This window comes from Pan troglodytes, chromosome 1, assembly GCF_028858775.2.
Source record: "Pan troglodytes isolate AG18354 chromosome 1, NHGRI_mPanTro3-v2.0_pri, whole genome shotgun sequence".
NCBI classification, from domain to species: Eukaryota; Metazoa; Chordata; class Mammalia; order Primates; family Hominidae; genus Pan; species Pan troglodytes.
In genome coordinates this window covers 75,101,916-75,127,164 of record NC_072398.2, presented here as the reverse complement: position 1 = coordinate 75,127,164, position 25,249 = coordinate 75,101,916, and the positions used below count along the sequence as shown (strand labels likewise).

General features: G+C 36.8%; 1 protein-coding gene and 1 pseudogene across 20 annotated transcripts in view; both read right to left on the bottom strand.

Annotated features, from left to right (window-relative positions):
• Positions 1 to 25,249, bottom strand: part of RC3H1 (ring finger and CCCH-type domains 1) — a 91,856-nt gene that overhangs the window by 29,121 nt on the left and 37,486 nt on the right. For 18 of the 20 annotated variants that reach the window (XM_054673492.2, XM_054673455.2, XM_054673466.2 and 15 more), the window contains exons 3-13: positions 23,838 to 23,958; positions 22,756 to 22,995; positions 22,065 to 22,240; positions 20,147 to 20,347; positions 17,832 to 17,964; positions 12,171 to 12,289; positions 10,166 to 10,278; positions 4,504 to 4,785; positions 3,643 to 3,857; positions 1,396 to 1,766; positions 749 to 916 (exon numbers count right to left, since the gene is read on the bottom strand). In XM_054673492.2, the coding sequence (XP_054529467.1) occupies positions 749 to 916; positions 1,396 to 1,766; positions 3,643 to 3,857; positions 4,504 to 4,785; positions 10,166 to 10,278; positions 12,171 to 12,289; positions 17,832 to 17,964; positions 20,147 to 20,347; positions 22,065 to 22,240; positions 22,756 to 22,995; positions 23,838 to 23,958 (2,139 nt within the window). The remainder of the gene's footprint in view (positions 1 to 748; positions 917 to 1,395; positions 1,767 to 3,642; positions 3,858 to 4,503; positions 4,786 to 10,165; positions 10,279 to 12,170; positions 12,290 to 17,831; positions 17,965 to 20,146; positions 20,348 to 22,064; positions 22,241 to 22,755; positions 22,996 to 23,837; positions 23,959 to 25,249) is intronic. The other 2 variants (XM_009438572.4, XM_063811146.1) reach the window with 1 other exon arrangement.
• Positions 8,983 to 9,101, bottom strand: LOC112207473 (5S ribosomal RNA; annotated as a pseudogene).

Below are 25,249 nucleotides of genomic sequence, written 5' to 3'. Positions count from 1 at the left end.
AGAAATATGTGATCCCCATATAAAATTAAAACATTTTGGTGGCCACATTAACAACAAAAACAGGTGAAATTAATTTTAATAATTTTATTTAATCCAATGTATCAAAAATATTAATGAATTTTACATTTTTGGTATGAAATCCTTGAATTCAGTGTGTATTTGATAACTATAGTACATCTCAACTTAAACTGGCCACATATTACATGTTCAAAGCCACATGTGGCTAGTGGCTACCATACTGGACAGCACAGATTTACAGATCTGATATAATCCTAATCAAAATTGAAGCAGATGTTTTTGTGGAAATCAACGTGCTGATTCTTGAAAAATAACAATACTAGAAAATATAACCACCACATATTGAGACTTATTATAAAACTACACGAAGAGAATGTGGCATCAGTTCAAGGATAGAAATAGACTGACGGAAAAGAATAGGGTCAGGAAACACATGTGTGGTCACCTGATTATGATAAAGCAGGACACCAGGGAAAGCATGCCGATTTCATTAAATTGTGCTGAGTCAGTGCCTTACAGGAACAAAAAAAAAAAGATCTTGACTCCTAATGCATTACATTACATACATACAAAAATCAGTTCTAGATGGATTGTAGAGTTAAATGATAAAAAACCTTTTAGAAGAAAACAGGAAAAAAAATCTTCACACCATTGGGAATAGGCAAAGATGACTTAAACCGGACACACACCAAAAAACACGGATAAATGAGACTAAAAATGATTTGCTTACTTCTTCCGGATGAAAGGTAGGAGGCAAGGTTGGTGAAGGTGCAAAAGGAGGTGGAGAGATAACCTTTCTTTCCTCTAGCTGGGCCATTATTTCCTTTCGTCGGCGATGTAGTTCATCTAGACTAGGATGAGGCTGGGGAGGAGGAGGAAGCCGGCTATAAGGAGGTTCCTAAAAATAGAAAGATTAGTTAAAATTGAAAGAGAATTTCAGGACAGATTAATTCATTTAATATACTCAACGTATATTTTAAGTTATGAAACAGCTTGTATACCCTTCTTAACATTTGGAAACACCAACACTTAACAGAACAAAGTAAAACAAAACCCCCCAAACTCTCAAGATCTTCCAAATAGCTAAATTTAGGTTTCTTTTATTTGGTCATAATTACCAAGTAGATCTAGAATTGTTAATTAAACCATCTAAAGTTCAGAAACTAAGAAAGGTTAATTGGGGGGAGGAGGCAGATTTTTTTTCTCATTATATAGTTAAAAAAAAAAAACTACCCAAATTATGAAAAGATTTAAAAAAAAAGAAGCTCTCTTATAAAAAAGAATTCATCAAAGGGTTATTGTCATTGCATAAAAAGTAAGGAATCACAGCAAGCAACAGTCAAATTAAGTCTATGTAATAAAAAAAATACAGCATACTCTGAGGTACGAAGGTCTGATCTGAGTTGGATGAGGAGCCACTGGATAGTAACTCTCGATCTGTTGGTATCTTTCTCTGGATTCTGGTACATACGATGGTACTGCTGCAGGTGGAATCTCAATGGGTATAGGGCTTTCTCGGAATATCTCTTCTCTTGTGTAAGACGGAGCAGGGTACACTCGACGGCCATCATAGTGAGATGGGTATATAGGTGGGTACTGCTGTGGCTGTGTGCCATACTGAGAGTTTACAACACGTTCTTGGAGGTAGGGTGGATAATGATCCAAGTAGGGAGGAGCAGGTTCAGGAGCAGATGGTGGAGGTCGGACAAAGCGGGACACACATTGTGGTGGTGGAGTATAATACATACCTGCACAATACAAAAGAGGACCCAAAAGCAAATAATGAGCCAATTTAGTTTTCTATGTAAGATTTTACCTTTTAAAATACTGAAACACTAAAGTATTGATAATCTACTTATTTCTTTAGGAGTTTTCCATCTGCTTATATAATCAGGTTAGCTTTTTAAAAAATAAGCAAAAATTATCTGTAAAAGTCATTGAAAAAACTACCCTACTTATAATCTATAATAGTAGATTGGCTCTCATTGTTTGACCCTCTTTCTGGTGTGTCTTAATGCAATGAAGACACTGGAAAACAAAAAAACTACATTTCCCAGATATTCTTGAAGTCAGGTTCCACAAATCAATCACTTGCATGAGTTTTGAATTTGAAACTGAAATAACTGGGAGGAGACATGGAACACAAAAGGCCAATTTTGCTGGCGCAGATTAGTAGCTACTGCTTGGCTCTACAGTTCTTGAGGCAACAGTTGTGGCAATAGTTTCTCAGTTTTCCAACTTTTGCCTCAAATGACGTGATCTTGGAATTAAGCAGTTAGGACAGAAGTTTCTACTTCTACTGCTTCCTCATTGTAACAAGTTCTCTTGGCAGCTAACTCTGGAGCACTGTTTGCTTCTTTAGTACCTCCACCAATATGGCAGGCACCTAACTCCTGCACTAAATCTCTTTCTGCTTAATATAGCTAAAATAATTTACCTAAAATTGAAACCAGGCTACAAAAAGAGTTGCATTTTTTCCTATAATGGATGGTCAAAGGAAGATACAAATCACGTTTTATCATATTTTGCATGAATTAGTAATGCCATATCAATTAAAAAACATTCTCATGAATGAATGTAGAGAAGACAACATGATTCAAAATTAAATGACAGACTCGGAAAAAGAAGACAGCACTTTTAATCTATTGCCATTTTAAAAATTATAGTACTATACTGCTTCTGACAGAGAGATCCAACACTTAAAATCATTCAGTGTTTATTTTACATATAAACTATATATGTAAAACGTTAGTTTATTTTCTTTCCTTCATTCTCCATACCTGGTATTATCATTAAAGCTGGCTAATTTTCAAATTTGTCTATTTTTGAAATCCCTTCTTCTCCTTTCCCACCACACTAATTCGTCAGTACTCACACCAGGATTAACAGCCTCCTAACTCAACTCTCATTTTTCCAATCCATTCATAACTTTTTTTTTCTATTCCAAATACCTCTATTTAGGGCATTTCTTCCATTAAGTCTTTTTGATTCCTCAAGTTCTCAATGATCTCCCTTGAGTCTTTCAGTCAATCTCTATCAAGCTAATATTAACCACAACAGATCACTTAATTTTTAACACATACATAAACACCACACACATGCATCTACTACTCATGCATATAGTTTTCTATTCTTTACCATTATTTATTCTATTCTGTAAACTCTCTAAAGGTGTGTATGCTGCATTTTTTCATATATATTACAGGGCCCAGAAAAATAATAATTAAAAGAAGAAAAATGTACTGTGGGTGTTTAATTTACACACACTATAATATTAATTCTTTTTTCATGCTTGAAGAAAATTTTGGTCAGGAGAATATATGCTACCTTACTCAGCAAATTTCCATTGCCTACTTGTGTAACTTGTTATTTCCATAAATATTATATATGAACACATGTATTATGCAACTGCTTTTCGTAGATATGGTGGTTTGATTTTTATTACTTTGTTTCATTTATTTCATAGTATTTAATCATAAAATCTCAATTTTTCCAAAGTATTAAAAAATGCATTTATACATTTACTTATCTTAAAGAGGCTACTGTGTAAATGATCACTCTCACCTGAAGAACAGTTCTGATAATTCCTAAGAAAAGTGAGCAATATAAATTTAAAATCGTTACCCTGCTGATAAGGTGCTGGTTCAAATGGCGGAGCCGCTCCTCGAGGATCCTGATAATAAACATCCGTCTGTTGTGCTGGATATAACTGAGAACCTCGAGGTACCATCTGAAGTGGTTTGGTAACAGGCATTGGAGGCAGATCTGCTGGCCCCCTTGGAGGTATAGGATGTGGATTCACAGGTAAGGCAGAAATACTCTTAGGAACAGATTCTAGCCTAAGGGAATAATATTATGGAAGTTGTTTAAAAAATACTTCTCATGTGCATAAATTGTTACAAGTAAAAAAGATTGCTACAATTTGGGAAACTCACTTATTCTAATAGTCCTCCCTTCTACAAAATTTGCAATTTTTTAATCTTATTTCCCCTATGTTAATTGTTTCTTTTCTTTTTTTTTTTGAGACAGAGTCTCGCTCTGTCGCTCTGTCACCCAGGCTGGAGTGCAGTGGTGCAATCTCGGCTCACTGCAACCTCCGCCTCCTGGGTTCAAGCAATTCTCATGCTTCAGCTTCCCAAGTAGCTGGGATTACAGGCATGTGCCACCATGCCTGGCTAATTTTTGTATTTTTAGTAGAAATGGGTTTCACCATGTTGGCCAGGCTGGTCTCGAACTCCTGGCCTCAAGTGACCCGTCCACCTCAGCCTCCCAAAGTGCTGGGATTATAGGCATGTGCCACCATGCCTGGCTATGCTAATTGTTTCTTAAAAAACACTAGCATGGGAAATAAAAAAGCAACAAAATAAAGGCCAAAAAAAAATAATCAGGGTTGTTTTTTTTTTAAATCCCAAACATTAATTATTCTATCTTCCTTCGACTTTATGAAGAAGAAATTTTGAAATAAGAGTTAGAAAAATGACGTACAGGTCAGGAGGGGATCCAGGAGCACTACTGCTCAGATGATCTATTTTTCCTGGTTTCAGACTAGAATCATAGCTGGGGTCTGTCCCTCGCGGAATAAGCTGTGTTACTGTATTCCCTGTTGATACAATTCCATTTGGCAGAGCAGGAGGTTTTCTGCTAGGGAGATCCACTGCACCTTCATCTGGAAGGATAGCTGCTGAAGGCAGGCCCACCTCATTAAGTTGACCCAAAGAGGCACTCAAGGGTCTTCTCGGAACCAGGCGCTTATTCATTTTACGAAATCTATATAAAAAGCATAGGCACATATCAAAAAGCAAATATAAAAGCAAAGCCAAGAACTAAAATGTACTTAATATTATTTTCTAGAAATATTCTCTCTTGAAACATTAACTCTATCAGTGTGTATATTTTGCATAAAATCTCTAACAGCAAGACATATTAAGTATAAAATTCCTCATAAAAATGTGTAACATAGGCCGGGTGCTGTGGCTCATGCCTGTAATCCCAGCACTTTGGGAGGCCGAGGCAAGCGGATCACGAGGTTAAGATCGAGACCAGTCTGGCCAACATGGTGAAGCTCCGTCTCTAATAAAAATACAAAAATTAGCTGGGTGTGGTGGCGTGTGCCTATGGTCCCAACTACTAGGGAGACTAAGGCAGGAGAATCACTTGAGCCTGGGAGACAGCGGTTGCAGTGAGCCGAGATCACACCACTGAACTCCAGCCTGGCGATAGAGCGAGATTCTGTCTCAAAAAAAAGAGTAACATTTGTCATATTATAAATTATGCTATTAATATTTTTGCTATATTTCTGTGGACATTTGTATTTCTAAAACTTATTGGAGAAGCTAGTAGAAAAATCTTTAGAAGATAGTTTCTGAAATATTTTACTTCAGCTCTCCCTCAAATGCCTTGGGATACAATGAGCCAATGTTAAAAAATTAGGAATAAAAGAAAAACAAAGCCAGTATGCACTGTGAAACATTTATCATTTACTCTGTTAAAAAATTTAAGCAGCCAGGCACTGTGGCTCACACCAGTAATCCCAGTACTCTGGGAGGCTGAAGCGGGCGAATCACTTGAGCTCAGGAGTTTGAGACTAGCCTGAGCAACATGGTGAAACCTTGTCTTTACCAAAAATATAAAAACTTAACCGGGTGTGGTGGTGCATGCCTGTGGTCCCAGCTACTCAGGAGGTTGAGGCTGGAGGATCACTTGAGCCTGAGGCAGAGGTTGCAGTGAGCCAAGATTGCACCACTGTACTCCAGCCTGGGCAACACAGTGAGACCCTGTTTCAAAAAAAAATTTAAGCAATTAAGGATAGTGACTTTTATTAGAACTGCTTCAGAGATGCTGATGTTATGTATGCCAATACAAAATTAAAGTTATTTTAAAAGTAGGTTAATGGAACCAATACAGAATAATTGCCTAGGTTTAAAGAGATGCTGTGGTACAACAAGCACATCGATTCTGAAATCTAACCAAAGGAAAAAATATAAGCCATCAGACTCCAGGATCTTTGTTCCTCAACAATGAAAGCAAGTCCATTTACAACTGCTAATGCATTTTTATTTTGAAAAATAAAACCTCGGCTTGGCGTGGTGGCTCATACCTGTAATCCCAGCACTTTGGGAGGCCGAGGCGGGCAGATCACCTGAGGTCAGGAGTCGAGACCAGCCTGACCAATATGGTGAAACCCCGTCTCTACTAAAAATACAAAAATTAGCTGGGTGTGGTGGCAGGCACCTGTAGTCCCAGCTACTCAGGAGGCTGAGACAGGAGAATTGCTTGAGCCCGGGAGGCGGAGGTTGCAGTGAGCCGAGATTGTGCCACTGCACTCCAGCCTGGGCGACAGAGCGAGACCCTGTCTCAAAAAACAAAAAAAAAAGTAAATAAAAAAATAAATAAAACCCCATCAGAGTAATAATGCTATTTTTCCACGTTTCCCAAAACTGACAAATTTCTGAGGTTGGGGAGAAAACTACCCCTCAGGGATAATTATTGTTGAAAGTCTAGTGTATCATTATATGGAATTGTTCCTTTATACATTAGCTTTATATTCATATAAGATTATTATTTGCAGCAGTTGAGTCATATATTACTGCTAATTTTTCCCTCCACTTAATAATCTTAGACATCCCTTTATGTCAGTTCATTTTAGGCTGGTTGGGTTTTTTTGGCTATTAAAATAATGTGCTGGGCACAATGGCTCACGCCTGTAATCCCAGCACTTTGGGAGGCTGAGGTGGGTGGATTCACTTGAGCTCAGGCATTCAAGAACAGCCTGGGAAACATGGGAAAACTGTCTCTACCAAAAATACAAAAATTAGCTGGGCATGGTGGCATGCACCTGTGGTCCCAGCTTCTCGGGAGGCTGAGGTGAGAGGATCATTGGAGCCTGGAAGTCGAGGCTGCAGTGGGCCATGATTGCATCACTGCACTCCAGCCTGGGAGACAGAGTAAGACCCTGTCTCAAAAAAAAAGTAACAGATAATTATGAACATGTACTTGCACCCTGTGTGAATAACCAAATAAGCAAAGGCAGAATGAGGTCAAAGAGCATGCAAATTAGAAATTTTTATGTCATACTGCTCTCTAAAACTATTTTAAGTCCTACTGATCATGAAGAAAAATGTCTTTCAAAACCTCATCAAATACTGGGTAGCATTGGTCTTGTTAATTTGGTAGTCCAAAAATACTAAGTTGCTTTAATTTGCATTTCTTTAACAACTAGTGAGATTGAACATAGTTTCACAGGATAATTGGCCCTTAGTATTTCTTCTGTAAACTATGTTTATGATCCATAAATCTATTGGTTCTTCTCCTTCCTACAGACTTGTAAGAGCTCATTTTATGTTAGGATATCAGCCCTCTGTGTGTCATTTCCTCACCAAGCTTTTTATAAAAAACTGTATTTGTACCATACCTTAGTTTTATAATTTTTATGTAATCAAATTTATCAATCTTTTCCTTTATGGATGCTGGGTTGCAGTTCTTAAAAAAATCTTTTCCTTCTTTCCTTATTTAACAACTAAAAACAAACAAACAAAAATCCTCTTAACTACTCTGTGGTTTCTTGCCTTCCTAAATATTTAAATCTCTTATACATCTAGAGTTCATTTTAGTATAAAGATTGTGGTAAGAATCCAGCTCTATTTTTCAAATAGGTGACAGTTATTTTCCATCATTCATTTGGTCACTGATGTGAAATGCCACCTTTAGCACATATGCTAAGCTCCTATATGCATCTCAAACTCCTCCTAGATTCTCTATTGCATTTCATTAATCTATCTATTCCTACGCAAAAGACTAAAGTCTTTTATTCACTGTAGTCCATAATACAGGTAAATAGTTATTAGTCTAGTTCCTGTCTAAAACTTCTTTTCCAGAATTTTCAGAATTTTCCTTGCTATTTGTACCTATTTATTCTTTACAAGTGAATTTTTGATAGGATCTTAACATCATCATGGTGAGATTTAAATTCGGATTTCTTGGAATTTGTTGTTTATGGGAAAATGAAACTTTTATAGCATCAAACCTTATCCAAGAACACAGTATGTTTACTCAATATTTCTCTTATGTTCCTAGGTAATTTATTGGTTCAATTTATATACACCCTGGAAGAGATCCTTAATTTTAACTTATTTTTAAACTGGTTATGTTTCTCTTTTTAGTTTACATGAGGGCAATTCATGTTTGTGATTTTTAAAATTTGCCATCTTACTAAATTCTCATTTCTTTTGTTTCTAGTACTAAAGTTTTTCCCAATAATTTTATGGCTATGTTATTCTTTCTTACATACATTAGCTACTACTTCCACAATGTTAAATAACAGTGGTAGAAAATTTTACTACTAATTACTAGCAGAAAATTTTGCTTTATCCTTGACTTTAATGAGAGTGAATAGAATATTTTACTAATTAAGCATCATACTATTATGTTGGCTTCTGATTTACAATATAATTTATTACCATGCTGAGAAAGTATGGCATTTCTGTTGTATTAAGGAATTTTGATTTTTTTTTTTTTTTTTTTGGAGACAGAGTCTCGCACTGTCGTTCAGGCTGGAGTGCTATGGTGCAATCTCGGCTCACTGCAACCTCCACCTCCCGGGTTCAAGCGATTCTCCTGCCTCAGCCTCCCGAGTAGCTTGGTCTACAGGCGCATGCCACCACACCCAGCTAATTTTTGTGTTTTTAGTAGAGACGGGGTTTCACAATGTTGGCCAGGATGGTCTCAATCTCTTGACCTTGTGATCCGCCCGCTTCAGCCTCCCAAAGTGCTGGGAGCCACCGGCGCCTGGCTGGAATTTGATTTTTAATTGACATTCAATTGTATTCAAAGGTCTTTGGCATTTTTTGGATATTATCATGTTATTTTCTAAGTTGTGATAATTATATTGTACTACTTTTGCAGAGTCATGGCATCTATTTTCTTTTCTTTAAAAAAAAATTATATTATTTATATTTTAAAAAAAAAAACCTACAGCACCCAATATTCCTAGGTAGTCTCCCATCCAAGTACTAACTGGGCCTGACCATGCTTAGCTTCCGAGATCAGATGAGCTCAGGTGGATTCAGGGTGTTATGCCCATAGACATGGCATCTATTATAATGTATTACTGAATTATATTTAAATTTTTGAGATTTTTAATATTAATACTTGCAGTAGATTTGCAGTTTTAATTGTGTTATCTTTGTCAAATTTAATGAAAGTGTTACATCGGATTTATAAATAAATTAAGAGGCGGTGGGTGTGGTGGCTCCTGCCTGTAATCCTAGCACTTTGGGAGGCCAAGGCAGGAGGCTCCCTTAAGCCCAGGAGTTTGAGACCAGCCTGGGCAACATAGGGAGACCCTGTCTCTATTTTTAAAAAATAAAATAAAATAAAATAAAAATAAAAAAAAGAGGTTTTTCCTTTCTTTCTTCAAAGAGCTGAAAAATTTAACATCCCTGAAATTATCTTGTCCTTGAAGTTTAAAAGAATCTGTTAAACTGAGCCAAGGGCAAAATTTTCCACTGGAAATACATCATGCAATTAGTTAAATTAAGTTAAAATTGATTAAAATTATTATAATTTTAATTTTTTTTGTAGTGAAAATGACCCACTTTTAGATTTAGCTAATCATAAAATAGTTTCCTATCTATAGGCATGATGCAATAAAAGCTGAAGAAACTGCTTTTCATTTTTAAAAATTATGTACAGGTTGAATATCTCTTACCCGAAATGCTTGAGACCAGAAGTGTTTCAAGTTTTGGATTTGTCTTGGATTTTGGAATATTTGCATATACATAAGGAGATGTCTTGGGGATAAGACCCAAATATATAACACGAAATTCATTTATATTTCATATACATCTTTTACACATAGTCTGAAAGTAATTTTATACATTATTTTAAATAATTTTGTGCATGAAGTTTTGACTGCTATCCATCACAAGGTCAAGTGTGGAATTTTCAACTTGTGGTGTCAAGTTGGCTTTCAAGCATTTTTGGATTTTGAAGCATTTCAGATTTTCAGAATAGGAATGTTCAAGCTGTGTTACATTCTAAAAATGTCCTATTCATTTAAGATAAAGCAGCTACTCTTTCTGTATTTCTGTATGTCAGCGAATTATTCCACTTACACCTTATTCCAAAGTCTCCTGACTTTCACACTTACTTTTCCAGTTCCTCCTGTGAGTGTGCAAATGTACAGCTGGCCCCACGAGGGCATCCTCCTCTCTGCTTCATATCTCGACACATGTATGTTTTGTATTTGCTATGCTGTGGAGGCTAAAACCAAAATCAAAACATTAGATGTGTAATAACCCCCCACAAAAAAACATAAATTTTGTGTTGTCATTTTAGGATCTTGATAATCTAGATAAGTAATTCACATATTTATTTAGATTACCAAGAGCAAAAGTGCTGGAAAGTCATTCTGTCTGAAGTTTCAAAGTCCAAATGTAAATAAAGCAAAAACAAAGAAGGTAGTCCTAATTTTTCTGATATGTTGATATTAATTCTCAAACAAGTAGCATAATATAAATTCTTGAATAAATCTCATGGGCATTCTTATACTTGTATTACATGGAAAAAGAAAAAGCTCATGGGGACACTATGATCTCATTTCCACTTTTTTTTTTTTTTTTTTTTGAGAAGGAGTCTTACTCTGTTGCCCGGGCTGGAGGGCAGCGGCGCAATCTTGGCTCACTGCAACTTCCACCTCCCCGGCTCAAGCGATTCTCCTGCCTCAGCCTCCTGAGTAGCTGGGATTACAGGTGTCCACCACCGCACCTGGCTAATTTTTGTATTTTTAGTAGAGACAGGGTTTCATCATGTTAGCCAGGCTGGTCTCAAACTCCTGACCTCAAATGATCCGCCTGCCTCAGCCTCCCAAAGTGCTTGGGATTACAGGTGTGAGCCACTGTGCCCAGCCCATTTCCACATTTTATAATGAAAAAACAAACCACTGTAGTTTAAGACTTTCAAATATATAAATTATCTTCTAATATTTGTTTTGTACAATGTTCAATATAGCTATATGTATGTTTCCATACAACATACCACAAAAACTACAAAAGGCCCTATAATCAAAGAATATTCTGTAACTAATTCTTCTTGACATGCAGAATAATATACGAAGAACTTAAAATAGTTCCAAAAGTACAAATGACACTTATTATTTATAACTCAAGGATAAGGCAGGAGGATGGATTTGAAAGTTAATGAAATATGAGACACAACACTAAACTGGACAAAATTTAGTGTATTTTATCACTATATGGCAGACTTTAAAGGTTAGTCTCATTACGCTTGTTATTTTCTTCAAGATGTCTAATGAAACAGAGAGTTAAAAACTGTAGGTTCTCCTTTCTTTTATGCCTGTTCATAAATAAAGCTTTGACCTGTGTTAGATAGGTTAGGAAAATCATATCCAGATTATTTTACTTAGCAGGATAATTTTTATATTTCTTGCCTCTTAAGCAAAAAGGAATACTGAGTAACCTATTTATATTTACCTGAACCAGGTAAATTAAGAGTTTTACGTTCACAGGCTTACTACTGCAAAATAAAAGATCTAATGAACCTAATATAAATCCTGAGAGCAAAATAAAATTACTGGGAATAAAATTTAAAACTCTAGCTATAAGAAGTTATTATATTCTACCATCGTATTTTCATCTAAAAACTTTGAGGGAAATTTGGCCCAATGGCATAAGACATTATGAATGAAAAAAATCTTAAAATATTAATAAGAAAATCTATAGAAATTTGAACAGTATTGGAAAGACACAGTATTAGCACTAAAAAGTGATACTTATTGTCAGACCAAAATGTTAAACAAACTAAAGAGAATAATAATCTTATATAAATGGAATAAACTTCAGCACTGAATCCATTTTCTCCATCAAATGCTGCCATATCCAATGTGAAGACTGACCCCAGCAGGACATCAGATCAATAAGGATTATTTAATGTCAATATTGTCAGATAAAGTTATCAGCCTAATGCAGTAAACTGTTAACCATGCCAAGGTAATTTACAGTTTCTATACTCAGAGTCTCAAAATATTCATGTCATCTTTTTGGCTTTGTATCTGTAGGTATATCCACAGTGGTTTACCTATAGTTTTAAGGCATATCCACAGTGGGTTAACTCTAAGTTTTAAACAGCTTCCTTACCTGCTGCTGATCTGCTCCTTTTTTGCTGTGGTTCTGGATATAATCAACCAGCCCATGTACCACTGTACGCACAGCAACCAGCCCATTTTCCAGCTGTTCCCAAGTAGGAGGAGGAGCATCTATACAACCAATGATAATGTTTTAAACTCTAATGTTACTCAAAATTTTCCCTAATATCAAATTAATAAGAGTTACTTGACAACATTTCAGTGAAATCAAGCTTCACACCTTAGCCTTTTAGATAATAGCTTATTCACCTAACCATCATTTTAAAGGAATGGACATATTCTTTCAAAGCTGGGGTTGCAAACTGAAATAACCATAGGAACAAGAAAGGTAACATGAAAGAGGTAAATAGGCCACACAATAGTGGTAACTGTCATTAGACTCTCAGTGTTGAGGAGACAACAACGAGTGACAGGGACTGCTGAACTGGGGAGCATGTCCCTCATCTAAGAGTATGGTTATAACTCAGCTTTAGATGATTGTTGTTATGTGATGATGCAAGGCTGGCACTGCCAGATACATTCACTGTTTCCCAGGGAAACCTGAAACTTGAGATTTTTAAGTAAAAATTTCCCAGTTTTAAAATGTTGGCATCTAAGAAATTTAGACCATTGCTCAGATCAACACTGTGTGGACTAAACAAAACTGAGGACTGCCTACAGTTAGTCAATTTGCATGTTTATTTTGAACTTTTATATAAATAAAGTTTTGGTAAACAAAAAGCTTAAAAAGTTTAATAAGCCGGGCACAGTGGCTCAGGCCTGTAATCTCAGCACTTTTGCAGGCCGAGGTGGGCAGATCACAAGATCAAGAGATGGAGACCATCCTGGCCAGCATTGTGAAACCCCGTCTCTACTAAAAATACAAAAATTACCCAGGCATGGTGGCACGCGCCTATAGTCCCAGCTATTTAGGAGGCTGAGGCAGGAGAATCGCTTGAACCTGGGAGGCAGAGGTTGCAGTGAGCCGAGATCGCACCACTGCACTCCATCCTGGTGACAGAGCGAAACTCCATCTCAAAAAAAAAAAAAAAAAAGTTTAATAGAAGAACTATCATATAAAGTAACTCTGCTACATGTTTTCTTCATTTAGTAGGTATTTGCCCAGTGTCAGCACTATGATTTATAAAAGAAAAATTAACTATAAGGCTAAATATATTCTTTAAAAGAAATATGTAAAATGAAACAAGAAGAGAGATGTAGAGATAACTTCTTGCTCAGACACCCTGAAAGAATTCTAGGGGATGGCATTTGAACTGGGCTTTGAAGGACACATGGAAACTGAAAAGGAAAAAAGGTGAAGAAAACAAGTATTCAAAAAAGTAGTTTTTGGAACACTTGCTAAATCTTGAGTTATTGTTCTAGTTGTTGGGTAAGCAATAGTGATTAAAACAAAAATCCCCATTATATTCAAGGAGAAGAGCCAGATAATAACCAAGACAAATAAGCAAAATATACAGTAGTATTTAGATAATGTTGAATTCAAAAAATAGAGCGAAGAAGAGAAGTGGGGCCAATGTGTAAAATTTTAGACAGAGGCAATCCACCCGTCTTGGCCTTCCAAAGTGCTGGGATTACAGGCATGAGCCACTGCGCTCTACTAAAAATACAAAAAAATTAGCTGGGCATGGTGGCACACGCCTGTAGTCCCAGCTACTCCGGAAGCTAAGGTAGGAGAATCACTTCAACCTGGGAGGCGGAGGTTGCAGTGAGCTGAGATTGCACCACTGCACTCCAGCCTGGTCAATAGAGGGAGACTGTCTCAAAAAAAAAAAAAAAAAAAAAAAAAAAAAAAAAAATTTAGACAGAGGCCAGAAAAGTCCTCCTTGAGAAGGTTACATTTGATTAAAGACCTGAAAGAAGGGTTTAAGTGTGCCTACTGGAGACTTTCAAATATATAAATTATCTTCTAATATTTGTTTTGTATAATGTTCAATACAGCTATATGTATGTTTCCATACAACACACCACAAAAACCACAAAAGGCCCTATAATCAAAGAATATTCTGTAACTAATTCCTCTTGACATGCAGAATAATATACCAAGGGAAAAACATCCAAGTTAGAGGGAAGAATAAGTGCAAAGTCCTTGATGTAAGAAGTGTGCCTGGCATGTTGCATGGAGGTGGAATCAGAGAGGAGGGAATTAAGTGAAAAAAAGGGTAGGAAATGAGGTTTGAGAGAGGTAGTAGAAGACCAGATCACATGAGGCCCTATAGATCATGGGAAGGATACTGGGTTTTACTCTGAGTTGATAGAAAGCCACAGGAGAATTTATGAGCAGAGGGTGACAGGGTCGCTCCGGCTCTTTTGTTAAAATCAGACAGACAACGGGAGGCTATTCCATAATCCCCTGAGAGATGGGGATGGTAGCAGTGAAGGTAGATGGATTCTGGATGGATTTTAAAGGTAGGGCCTACAGAATTTGCTAATGGATCAGGTATACATTATGAGAGAAAGAAGAGGTTTTTGGACTAAGCAACTGGAATGACAGAGTTGCCACAAACAGGATGGCAGGGGAGAGCTCATTTTTAGATAGATTCAGTTTGAAATGCTTATCAGATATAAGATGATAGATGCTGAGAAAGCAGTTTTGTTTTGTTTTTTTTGATGGAGTCTCGCTCTGTCATCAGGCTGGAGTGCAGTGGCATGATCTCTGCTCACTGCAACCTCCATCTTCCAGGTTCAAGCAATTCTCCTGTCTCAGCCTCCCAAGTAGCTGGGACTACAGGTGCCTGCCACCACGCCCAGCTGGTTTTTGTATTTTTAGTAGAGACGGGGTTTCACCATGTTGGCCAGGATGGTCTTGATCTCTTGACCTTGTGATCCGCCCGCCTTGGCCTCCCAAAGTGCTGGGATTACAGGCGTGAGCCACTGCACCCAGCCGAGAAAGCAGTTTTATATATAAGTTCAGGAAAAAGGCATGGGCTGGATATATATTTCAAATTCTAAAAGACTATCAATTGTAATACGTACTACTTTATGTGCCAACAAAGAAAAAAAAGGTTGTTAATTATAATATGTCTTCATACAAATGCATTCCAATTTCAGAAATGCTAAGATCTGAAATAATTATGAACCTCAGAACTGATAAAAATACAGTAAATTTGTGAGTTACATAAATTATATTTGAAGCTATGGGATAGATAAGATTATCTAGGAAATAGGTATAGGATTAAACTCTGAGAACACTCCAAAGAGTACAGGATATGAAGATGAGAAAGCAGAGGATGCTGAGGAGAGTCCAATAAAGAAGAGAATTAGTAGCCTAGAAGCCAAGAAAAAAGCATTTCAAGGAAGAGAGAGTACAGAACAATGGCCAGGCATGGTGGCTCATGCCTGTAATCCTAGCACTTTGGGAGGCTGAGGCAGGCGGGTCACCTGAGTTCAGGAGTTTGAGAACAGCCTGGCCAAGATGGTGAAACCCTGTTTCTACTAAAGATACTAAAAATAAATAATAAGAATAATAAGAATAATAAATTAGCTGGATGTGGTGGTACACGCCTGTAATCCTAGCTACTCGGGACAAGAATTGCTTGAACCTGGGAGGCAGAGGTTGCAGTGAACCGAGATCTTGCCATTGCACTCCAGCCTGGGGGACAGAGTGAAACTGTATCTCCAAAAAAAAAAAAAAAAAAAGTTAAATGCTGCTAAATCAAGTACAGTAAGAACTGAGAACTGACTTTTGGAATTAGCTACATGGAAGTAATTTATGACCTTGACAAAATAAGTTTGGATAGAGCAGTGGAGATAAATGCCTGACTGGAGTTGAGTTCAAGAGTGTGCCAAAAAAAGAAATGAAGTGGTAGGTAGATGAGAAATGGGGTCAAAAATGGTTTAGGAACTTGTGAAAGTTCTCTTTTGACTGCTCAGGATGATCAAAGCACAGCAGTCGGGAAAAAAATCACTATATATTCTAGTAACATTGATCTGGTTTACTAAGCAATTTTGGGAGCAGATCTATAAAAGTAGGCTGATAAAAAACTAAGAGGGCTCTGAATGCCATAGTCAAGAGTGTCAAACCTTATTCCATAAGCAATTCTACAAACAATGAAAGTTTATGAGTGTGGAAGGAAGATCAGGGATGTGATTTCTTTTTTTTTTTTTTTGAGACGGAGTCTCGCTCTGTTGCCCAGGCTGGAGTGCAGTGGTGCAGTCTCGGCTCACTGCAAACTCTGCCGCCCGGGTTCACACCACTCTCCTGCCTCAGCCTCCCGAGTAGCTGGGACTACAGGTGCCCGCCACCATGCCCAGCTAATTTTTTTTGTATTTTTAGTAGAGACGGGGTTTCACCGTGCTGGCCAGGATGGTCTCGATCTCCTGACCTCGTGATCCGCCCGCCTCAGCCTCCCAAAGTGCTGGGATTACAGGCGTAAGCCACTGTGTCCGGCCAGGGATGTGATTTCTTTTACAGCAGTAAGTAGACTGGATTGGAGGAACTCATAGTAGAGGAACTTGGAAGACATTCAGTCTCAGGAAAAAGGAGGCTCTCAAAGGAATTAATTATAAGCAGGGGATATAGGGGTATTGTGAAAGAAGAACAGATAAATCCTATTGTATGAAACAGTATGTAGAACAAGTGAAAGGAAAAGATGAGACAAGACAAAACATTAAGGTTTTAAACTTACATACCTCAGAGAATGAGGTCATTATCAGAAAGAGGAAACATTAAAGGAAGAGGAAGTATCAAGAAATGATGGGCTTGCTTTGAAGCACTCAGAGGACACGATGGGGAATCTCAGCAAGCACTGGGAGATGTATCTGGAGTGATGCAGAGATAATAGTGATAGAGATATTTGGGAGTCTATATTCTACACTAAGGTAATACCTGATGCTAAGAATGAATAACCACCATCAGAGCATGTAGAGAAAACAAAATTCCAAGAGCATAACCTGCCTACTCTTTAGTGGGTAGGAGGGGAAAGCATGGTACAAATAAGACAGAAGTAGCACTCAGGTCAGAAGAGAACTATGAGATCACAGAAAGATATCAAAAAAGTGCTCAACAACATTATCCAAATGCTGAAAACAAATGGGAGTGATTTAAAGACTAAGACAAAGCTTTTGGAATCAGAGACTGGGAATCTACTAGTGAATATTAAGAGAGCTTCAGATCAGTAGTAGGAATAAACACAGAGAAACTAAAATAACTTAGATGTAAGTGCAAGTTGAAAAATGAAGGTTGGGTATATTTTCAGGTTACGGAGAAGGAGCAGAAAAAGCCTAAGTAAAGATATACAAGACAGGATACTTGAAGGAACAAGATATCATGGAGAGGGCAAAAACAGGATCAAGGAAATGCAACTAAGGATACATAATACAGAAAAAAATGAGAAAAATGAGATTTGGAAGAGGTAAGAATGGTAAAATACAACACAATTTTGTGACGGGAGAAAGAAGAAACATAAAGAAGCCCAGATAAATCTATTTTCCTGATGAAATGAGCAACAGTATAAAAAGTATTAAATAAATATTAAAGTGAACTAACCTGAGATAAAGAGGGAAAAGATTTAAAATGGAAACTTAAAATATTGTAAAAAAGATCTGGAGTAACTACTTTGGGAAACCCTAGAGGAACAACAAAAGATAATTAAAGAATCATTGAGCAGCACGAAAGGCACATATAAGATAGTCCATTAATTTCCCGTGGGTTTACCTGGACTAGGGTCAATGTTTGCTAACAGCTCCAAATGGGGTCTTAGTCGGTTCAAGTTTGCTGGGTCTCCAGTCCGCTGGAGAGCAATTGTTAGTTCCTGAACACTCTGTGCAAAAGAGGCTGGAGTCTGCAACTTAAAAAAGATAAATGTTAACTTTCCCAAAGGTCAGATAATCCTTTAAATATAAAGATTATTTATATCACAATCATTTTTGCGATTTATTAAGTTTAATTTTTATCTTCCCATATACCCTACACTTTGGCCAGAGTAGATTACTTGCTACCCAAATAAATTCTGTACTTCTCTGCATCCAGAGCTTGGCACATTGTGTACTGTATTGCCTCTGCTGTCACATTCTTCAAATGTGAGACCGCTCTCAATTCAGCCTACCATCAATTAGATATACTGATGAGTCTTCTTTGTGAATTGTTAATTCCTGTTTCTCTCCCCATTAATTTACTAGAATTAGTGCTTTCCTCATCACTTTTAATAAATTCTCTTTTGTATTATCCAATATGGTAACCTTGGCAATATGTGGCTATTTAAATTTAAGTTAATTAAATGAAATAAAAATTTCAGTTCATCGGTTGCAAAAGTCACATTTCAAATGCTTAATGGCCGTGTGTGACTAGTGATCACCATATTGGACAGTGCATACACAGAACATTTTCATGATTACAGAAAGTTCTATTGCTCTATAAAAATATCACACACACTGCAAAGTTTACCAGTTTGTTGTACAAAGGTCTCTGGATATTAAATTTAAAGCACTGCGTGTGATATGAGAAAATTACTGTAGGATATACACCTAGTTACACAGTTCAGTTCAGACAAGATTAACCACCTTGTAGAATCTTTATAAAAGACAAGCCAAGCCAGGCCAGGCACGGTGGCTCACGCCTGTAATCCTAGCACTTTGGGAGGCTGTGGTGGGCAGATGACAATGTCAGGAGTTCGAAACCAGCCTGGCCAACATGGTGAAACCCCGTCTCTACTAAAGATACAAAAAATTTGGGCGTGGTACAGGGTGTGGTAGCGCGTGCCTGTAATCCCAGCTACTTGGGAGGCTGAGGCAGGAGAATCGCTTGAACCTGGGAGACAGAGATTGCAGTGAGCCGAGATAGTGCCATTGCACTCCAGCCTGGGTGACAGGGTGAGACTCCGTCTCAAACAAACAAACAAACAAAAAAAGCCAAGTTTCTCTTCAGAGGTAGAAAGGTACTCCTTTAATAGATCATTACTAAGCGTTAAGCGTTTCCGTAAATTATAAATCAGTTGCAAAACTTCCGATACAAGCTCCTGTCCAAACCTAAGAGTTGCAGGTAAAGTCTGGTTAAAGGTATCCAGGGAAGACTTATAGAGCAGAGCAAACAACCTACATTGTAACTGAAAATTATGTACCGCCTTTTTATCCCCCCTAAAGAGACAGGGTCTCACTCTGTTGCCGAGGTGCTAACATAGCTCACTGCACCCTCAAACTCCTGAGCTCAAGGGATTCTCCCACCATAGCCTCCCAGGTAGCTGAGACTATAGGCGCCTACCACCACACCTGGCTATTTTTTTTTTGGTAGAGATGAGTGTCCCAATGTTTCCCAGGCTGTGCCTGAACTCCTGGCCTCAAGCAATCCCCCCACCTTGGCCTCTCAAAGTGCTGAGATTACAGGCATCAGCCACTGTGCCCACCCTACACCAAGCATTTAAAAAACATATTTCCCAATTCTCACTGTATTACCCATTCAAGGAATTCTATCTTTAGAAATAGGAAAAAAAAAAAAAAAAAAGGTGGGGAGGAATAGTCTGGTAAAAGGTTAGTGTACTCTACACTGAGAATGGTCAAGTTCAAATCCACTTCTGTCATTTATTATCTATGTGATGCTGGAAAAACATATTAACTTCCCTTTGTCTTTGTCTAAAATGGATAATACAGGGCTGTTGAGAGGATTAAATGAATTATTTAGAACCACTAGATACATATTAAGATTTTAGTAAATGTTCATTATTTTTTTTTTAGGTTACTCTTACTATTTGACTCTATTTCTCTAAATTAAATGTAGAGTGGTCTCTAGAGTTGGCCTTCATCTCTGTGATTCTAGTAAAAATAAAATAAAATATAAAATAAGTAAAATAAAAAATATAAACTAATCAAATCTTTAAATGAACAAAGTGGTATTATAACGTGATTGGTTATGACATGACACTGGCTATAAATACAATTTACAAAAGCTATACAGTATTCACTTTAATATACATTTGTTAAATGAATTACCAAAATGCCAAGATTAATCTAAGAAGTAAGGAACAAAAAAGGTCCTACCTTGTCAATAATGGACTGCATATGAGATTTGTGAGACTGGTCTCCATAAAGCAAAGAGGACCACTGGTCCGGTGCAATTCGTAAGCCTGCTTCCATAGCAATCTGCACTATCTGGGAGTCGTGTTCTCGCCGCAGAGCTTCATAGGTTCTAAATTCTTCTTTCAGCTGCATCAAAGAAGAGTCTTCATCACGTTTGGTGACCTAATAAGACACAAATAATCTCATAATGAAGTAAAAAAAATGAGTTTATGCTTTATACGAACATATAATTTTTAATGTAACAAATTTAGCAGCAACAGCAAGATTAAATGAATATACCATTTGCCTGCAAAATACTTTCTCCTCAACTTGTTGAGGTAGGTATATTGCTATCATCCCATTCTGAGTCAAGCTGGATTTAGGCCAACATTTTCTGGATAGGTCTTTCAGAAAGAATAAATACAGGCTGAGAATCTCTTACCCAAAATGCTTGGGCCAGAAGTGTTATCAGATTTCAGATTTTTTCAAATTTTAGAATATCTGCATTAAACCACTTGAGCATCCTTACTCTGAAAATCTGAAATGCCCCAATGAGCATGTGAGCATCATGTTGGTGTTCAAAAAGTTTTGGATTTTGGATTTTTGTATAGTCAATCTGTATGTGCTGGAATGAAATCCAAAGATTTGACATACTTTAACATATACATTCAGTTTAAGGTGTATGTGTGTGTATATGTATTTTTGAAAAGAAAAAAATACTAATACAATTCTATATTCTGAAAAACAATATGTTTCTTCTCCATAAATGTGGATTATGACTCTTGGGATTGCCTGACAATGAGCTAGGTGGGACTGATGACTGTAGAGCTTCAGATGCCGGTGTAATTCTAAAAATGATTTAATTTGTACTTGGCTTAATTCTTCATGGAGTTTTGTGGGATGGGCTACTACCAGAAAGTGTAAAGTGTGAGATGCTAGACTACAATAATCATAATGATTATGATTAGAAGGCTGGAGGCAGGAGAATTGCTTGACCCAGAAGGCAGAGGATGCAGTGAGCCAAGACTACACCACTGCACTCCAGCCTGGGCGACAGAGCAAGACTGCATCTCAAAAAAAAAAGTCAGAAAAATAATACTGGATGTACAATAAATGATACATAGTGAGTAGCAATGTTTGAGGCGGTGCTTATTCAATTTGGGATAAGAGACTATGTCCAGCATTACCATATAAACTGAAATGGCAAATGGAACTTCATTATTGTATATGTGGAATTACACTAGGAGAAAATCTCTGAATAAAATTTATTTGGCTGGGCGCGGTGGCTCACGCTTGTAATCCCAGCACTTTGGGAGGCTGAGGCGGGCAGATCACCTGAGGTCAGGAGTTCGAGACCAGCCCGGCCAACATGGCGAAACCCCGTCTCTACCAAAAATACAAAAAGTAGCCAGGTGCAGTGGCCCTGCCTATAATCCCAGCTACTCGGGAGGCTGAGACAGGAGAATCGCTTGAACGCAGGAGGTAGAGGTTGCAGTGAGCCGAGATCGTGCACTGCACTCCAGCCTGGGCGACAGCAAGACTTTGTCTCAAAAAAATAAAAATAAATAAATAAAATTTATTTGTGCTTCAATAACTCTCTCTTCAGACCAATTCTGCACAGTCTTGGTAAGAAATTGATATAGTTTCTTAGTCTCTTCAAATACAAAAATCTATAAACCTTGACTTGATCTATGTTGTTCCATATTGAACATACAAAAATTCAATATAATAGGATTTAACTATAATAAGACCCCATCTACATTCTTTAAAAGAATAAAGAAAAATTGCTGAGATTTTCTGAAAAGATACAGGCAACTTTATTAAACTCAAAGTTTTACTACTTAACTTTGGGGAAAGAACAATATTTCCTTTCAAGCTGAGCTTTAATGTAGGTTCATACCTTGAAACAGGAGGCTCTATAAAGGAGCTGAACAACATGCCCAATGCTAGTTTTAGAGGCTTGAGGAAACCGTGGCTCCAATCTTTGCACCACAAAGAGAACCAATACTTTTCTTGACAAAGCAGAACCATCTTCTAAGGCCAGCAGAACCAACTTTAAAGCTTCCTCCTGCATTGCTAGGGAAAGTTGGGCAAAACCAAAATTTATCAAGTACATAGATAAGATAAATCCATTTATTAGAAGGGGAATATTTAATCATTTCTGCAGCTATTCAATTAACTGGCAATACAGTTAAGATTAACCAGCAATACACTTTTACACCATTTTTGTGAGCAATTTTGTATTACATTCTATATATTTTATAAAGAAAACAGATAAAGTGATTAATAAATTTAAGAAAAACTTCTATCAAAATGAATGAACTTCCTGCTACAGGTGTGAAAAAAAGGAAAAATTAAAAAATTAAAAAAAGAAACAACTTTTGGCATTAAGAGAAAAGTTTTAAGTTCACTAAGTTCACCTAGTAAGTCCACTAAGTTACATGGAATTGCCCAAGCCACGAACATCAAACAAGATATTACTTGGTAACAATAAAATACTGCAAAGAACTAGGCTTTGTACATCACTTATAATTCCTACATCATACTTTTAGAATTACCAGCAGAATAAATACCAAAAGTTAATTATGTACCTGGTCCAAGGAACTGGCATCCCCTAGCCCTTACTGCTGCCCAAAGATTGGAAGAGAGTTGCTGAGGATTCTGGTGCTGGAGAATGAGCTCTGTAACTGTTCGTTCACCTAAAGATCGAGCTGCCCTCATGGCACGAATCCTGCCTTCTTCTTCCACGAGTTGACAGTGGACTAGAGTCACAAGCTTCCTCTGCATTGGGCGACTCAGAACACTCTGAGTAGTGCTGTTCAGACCCACTCCTTTAAAAGAGTAAAGAAGTTATTCCTAGGTTCACAATGCAATTTTACAGTCCAGGAGTAATTCTTCTGTTGGGTTAACTTGTGGGTATGTGACTAGTTCTGGGACTTACTAGAGTATTTAAAATAAGCAACAAATAAAACCACACATGTAAAGCTTACTTAAGTATACATTTTTAAAGTATACAAATGTATACATGAGTTATCTCATGTGCACTTAGCATTCATTATGACATTAAATATACCATTACTCATTTTAATCATAGAGGAAGACAGAAAAAAGGAGTAGACAACATTGATAATTAGTTTATAATGTAAATCTTGAGGTCCTAAGAGTTCTGGTATATTATTTCACAGTGGTTAACCTTATTTTCCTAATTAAATAGCAAGCCCTTTCTGTGCAGTAATGGCAACTTCCATATTTATTATACCGCCTATAGCATAGCATATAAAACTGGATAGAAGGCAAACCATTCAGAATTGTCAAATGATGGAAAGCACTGCTGAAGTAAGTAGTTATATTTGCTATTATCATCATTCGAATAATGTTTCCATCATCACATAAACTAAAAATTCACTATTTTATTTGATGTGGTTTGTGTAATGATATTTAGCACAAAATGAGTTTAGTTTACAATAGATAAATTTCATTAACATTTGCTTAATAGCTCACAATTTTTATGGTAACAAGTCTCTTTAGTAGACATTTACTTAGTATGGATAATTGCATCAAATTTACCTCTAGTTAGGTTTTTTGGGAATTCCTCAGGACTTATATAGGATTATGTACTGAGTATTTAAAAAAGCAATTTTACTCTTTAAATAAGAAACAAAAACAAACTTACCTCTAGCACTGCTGAGCGGTTTTAAGTACAATGCTAATTCTTCTACACATTTCTTGGCTTCCTCATAATGCTTTGTGTCTTCAACCCCACTACACAAAGTAATAGGCTGCTGCTCAGGGACCTGGAGGCCAAAAGAAAAGATCTGTATGAGTGCTCAATTCATTAATTGTTTTATTTAGTATAGTTTATGCACTCATAATGCTAACACTGGTAACATCAAAACGCCCACTAAATTTACTGAATTCTTTCAAAAGATCTTTCCTATTAACATGTATCTTTGCATTCCTTTGTTTTGTTTCTCTAACAGCCTAATTAAGATATAATCGACATACCATACAACTGACTGGTTTAAAGTACATACAATTCCATGGTTTTCAGTATATTCACAGTTGTGCAAACATAACCACAATCAACTTTAGAACCTTTTCATTACCCCAAAAAGAAACACAGTACCCTTTTAACAATTACCCCTTATTTCTTCCCAACCATCCACCAACCTTTGGAAAGGCGAATCTATTTTCTATGGATTTGCCTATTCTGGACATTTCATATAAGCAAAATCAATACAATAAATAGTCTTTTCTGACTTACTTCTTTCACTTAACAATGTGTTCAAGGGTCTTCCAGGTTGTATCAGTACTTCATTCATTTTCATCACTGAATAAAATTCCATTGTATAAATATATCACACTTTATTTACACAATCATCATTGACAGACATATAGATTGTTTCTATTTTTGACTACTACGAATAATGCTGCTTTTTTTTGTGTAGACAAAAGTTTTTGTTTCTCTTTGGTATATACCTAGGAGTCTGTATTTAACCTTTTGAAAAACTGCCAAACTATTTTCCAAAAGCAGAGTAGCATTTTATATATCTACCAGGAGTGTATAAGGGTTCCAATTCTTCTACATTTTATGTAGAATGATAATTCTTCTACTCATTATCTTTTTCTATTATAGCTATCCTGTTGGGTGAAAAGTAGTAATTCATTGTGGTTTGTCTAAATTTTATTTTAAATTAATAATAATTGCATATATTTATGGGGTACAATGTGACGATGTGAGATGACTAAATCAGATTAACAAATCCATCACCTCACTTTTTTTTTGTAGATTTTAAATAAAATCTACTCTTTTAGCAATTTTGAAACATACAATGTATTACTATTTATAGTCACTGTTCTGTGCAATAGATCACTAAAGGCATTCCTCCAGTCTAACTGAAGCTTTGTATTCTTTGATAATTATCTCTTCTTCCCATCTACCTTCCTCCCACTTCACTGTGGTTTTGATTTGTATTTCCCTGATAGCTAATGATGTTGACCATCCTTTCATATGCTTATTATCCATTTGTATATCTTCTCTGGAAGAATATCTATTCAGATCCTTTGCCCATTTTGCCTAGTAAA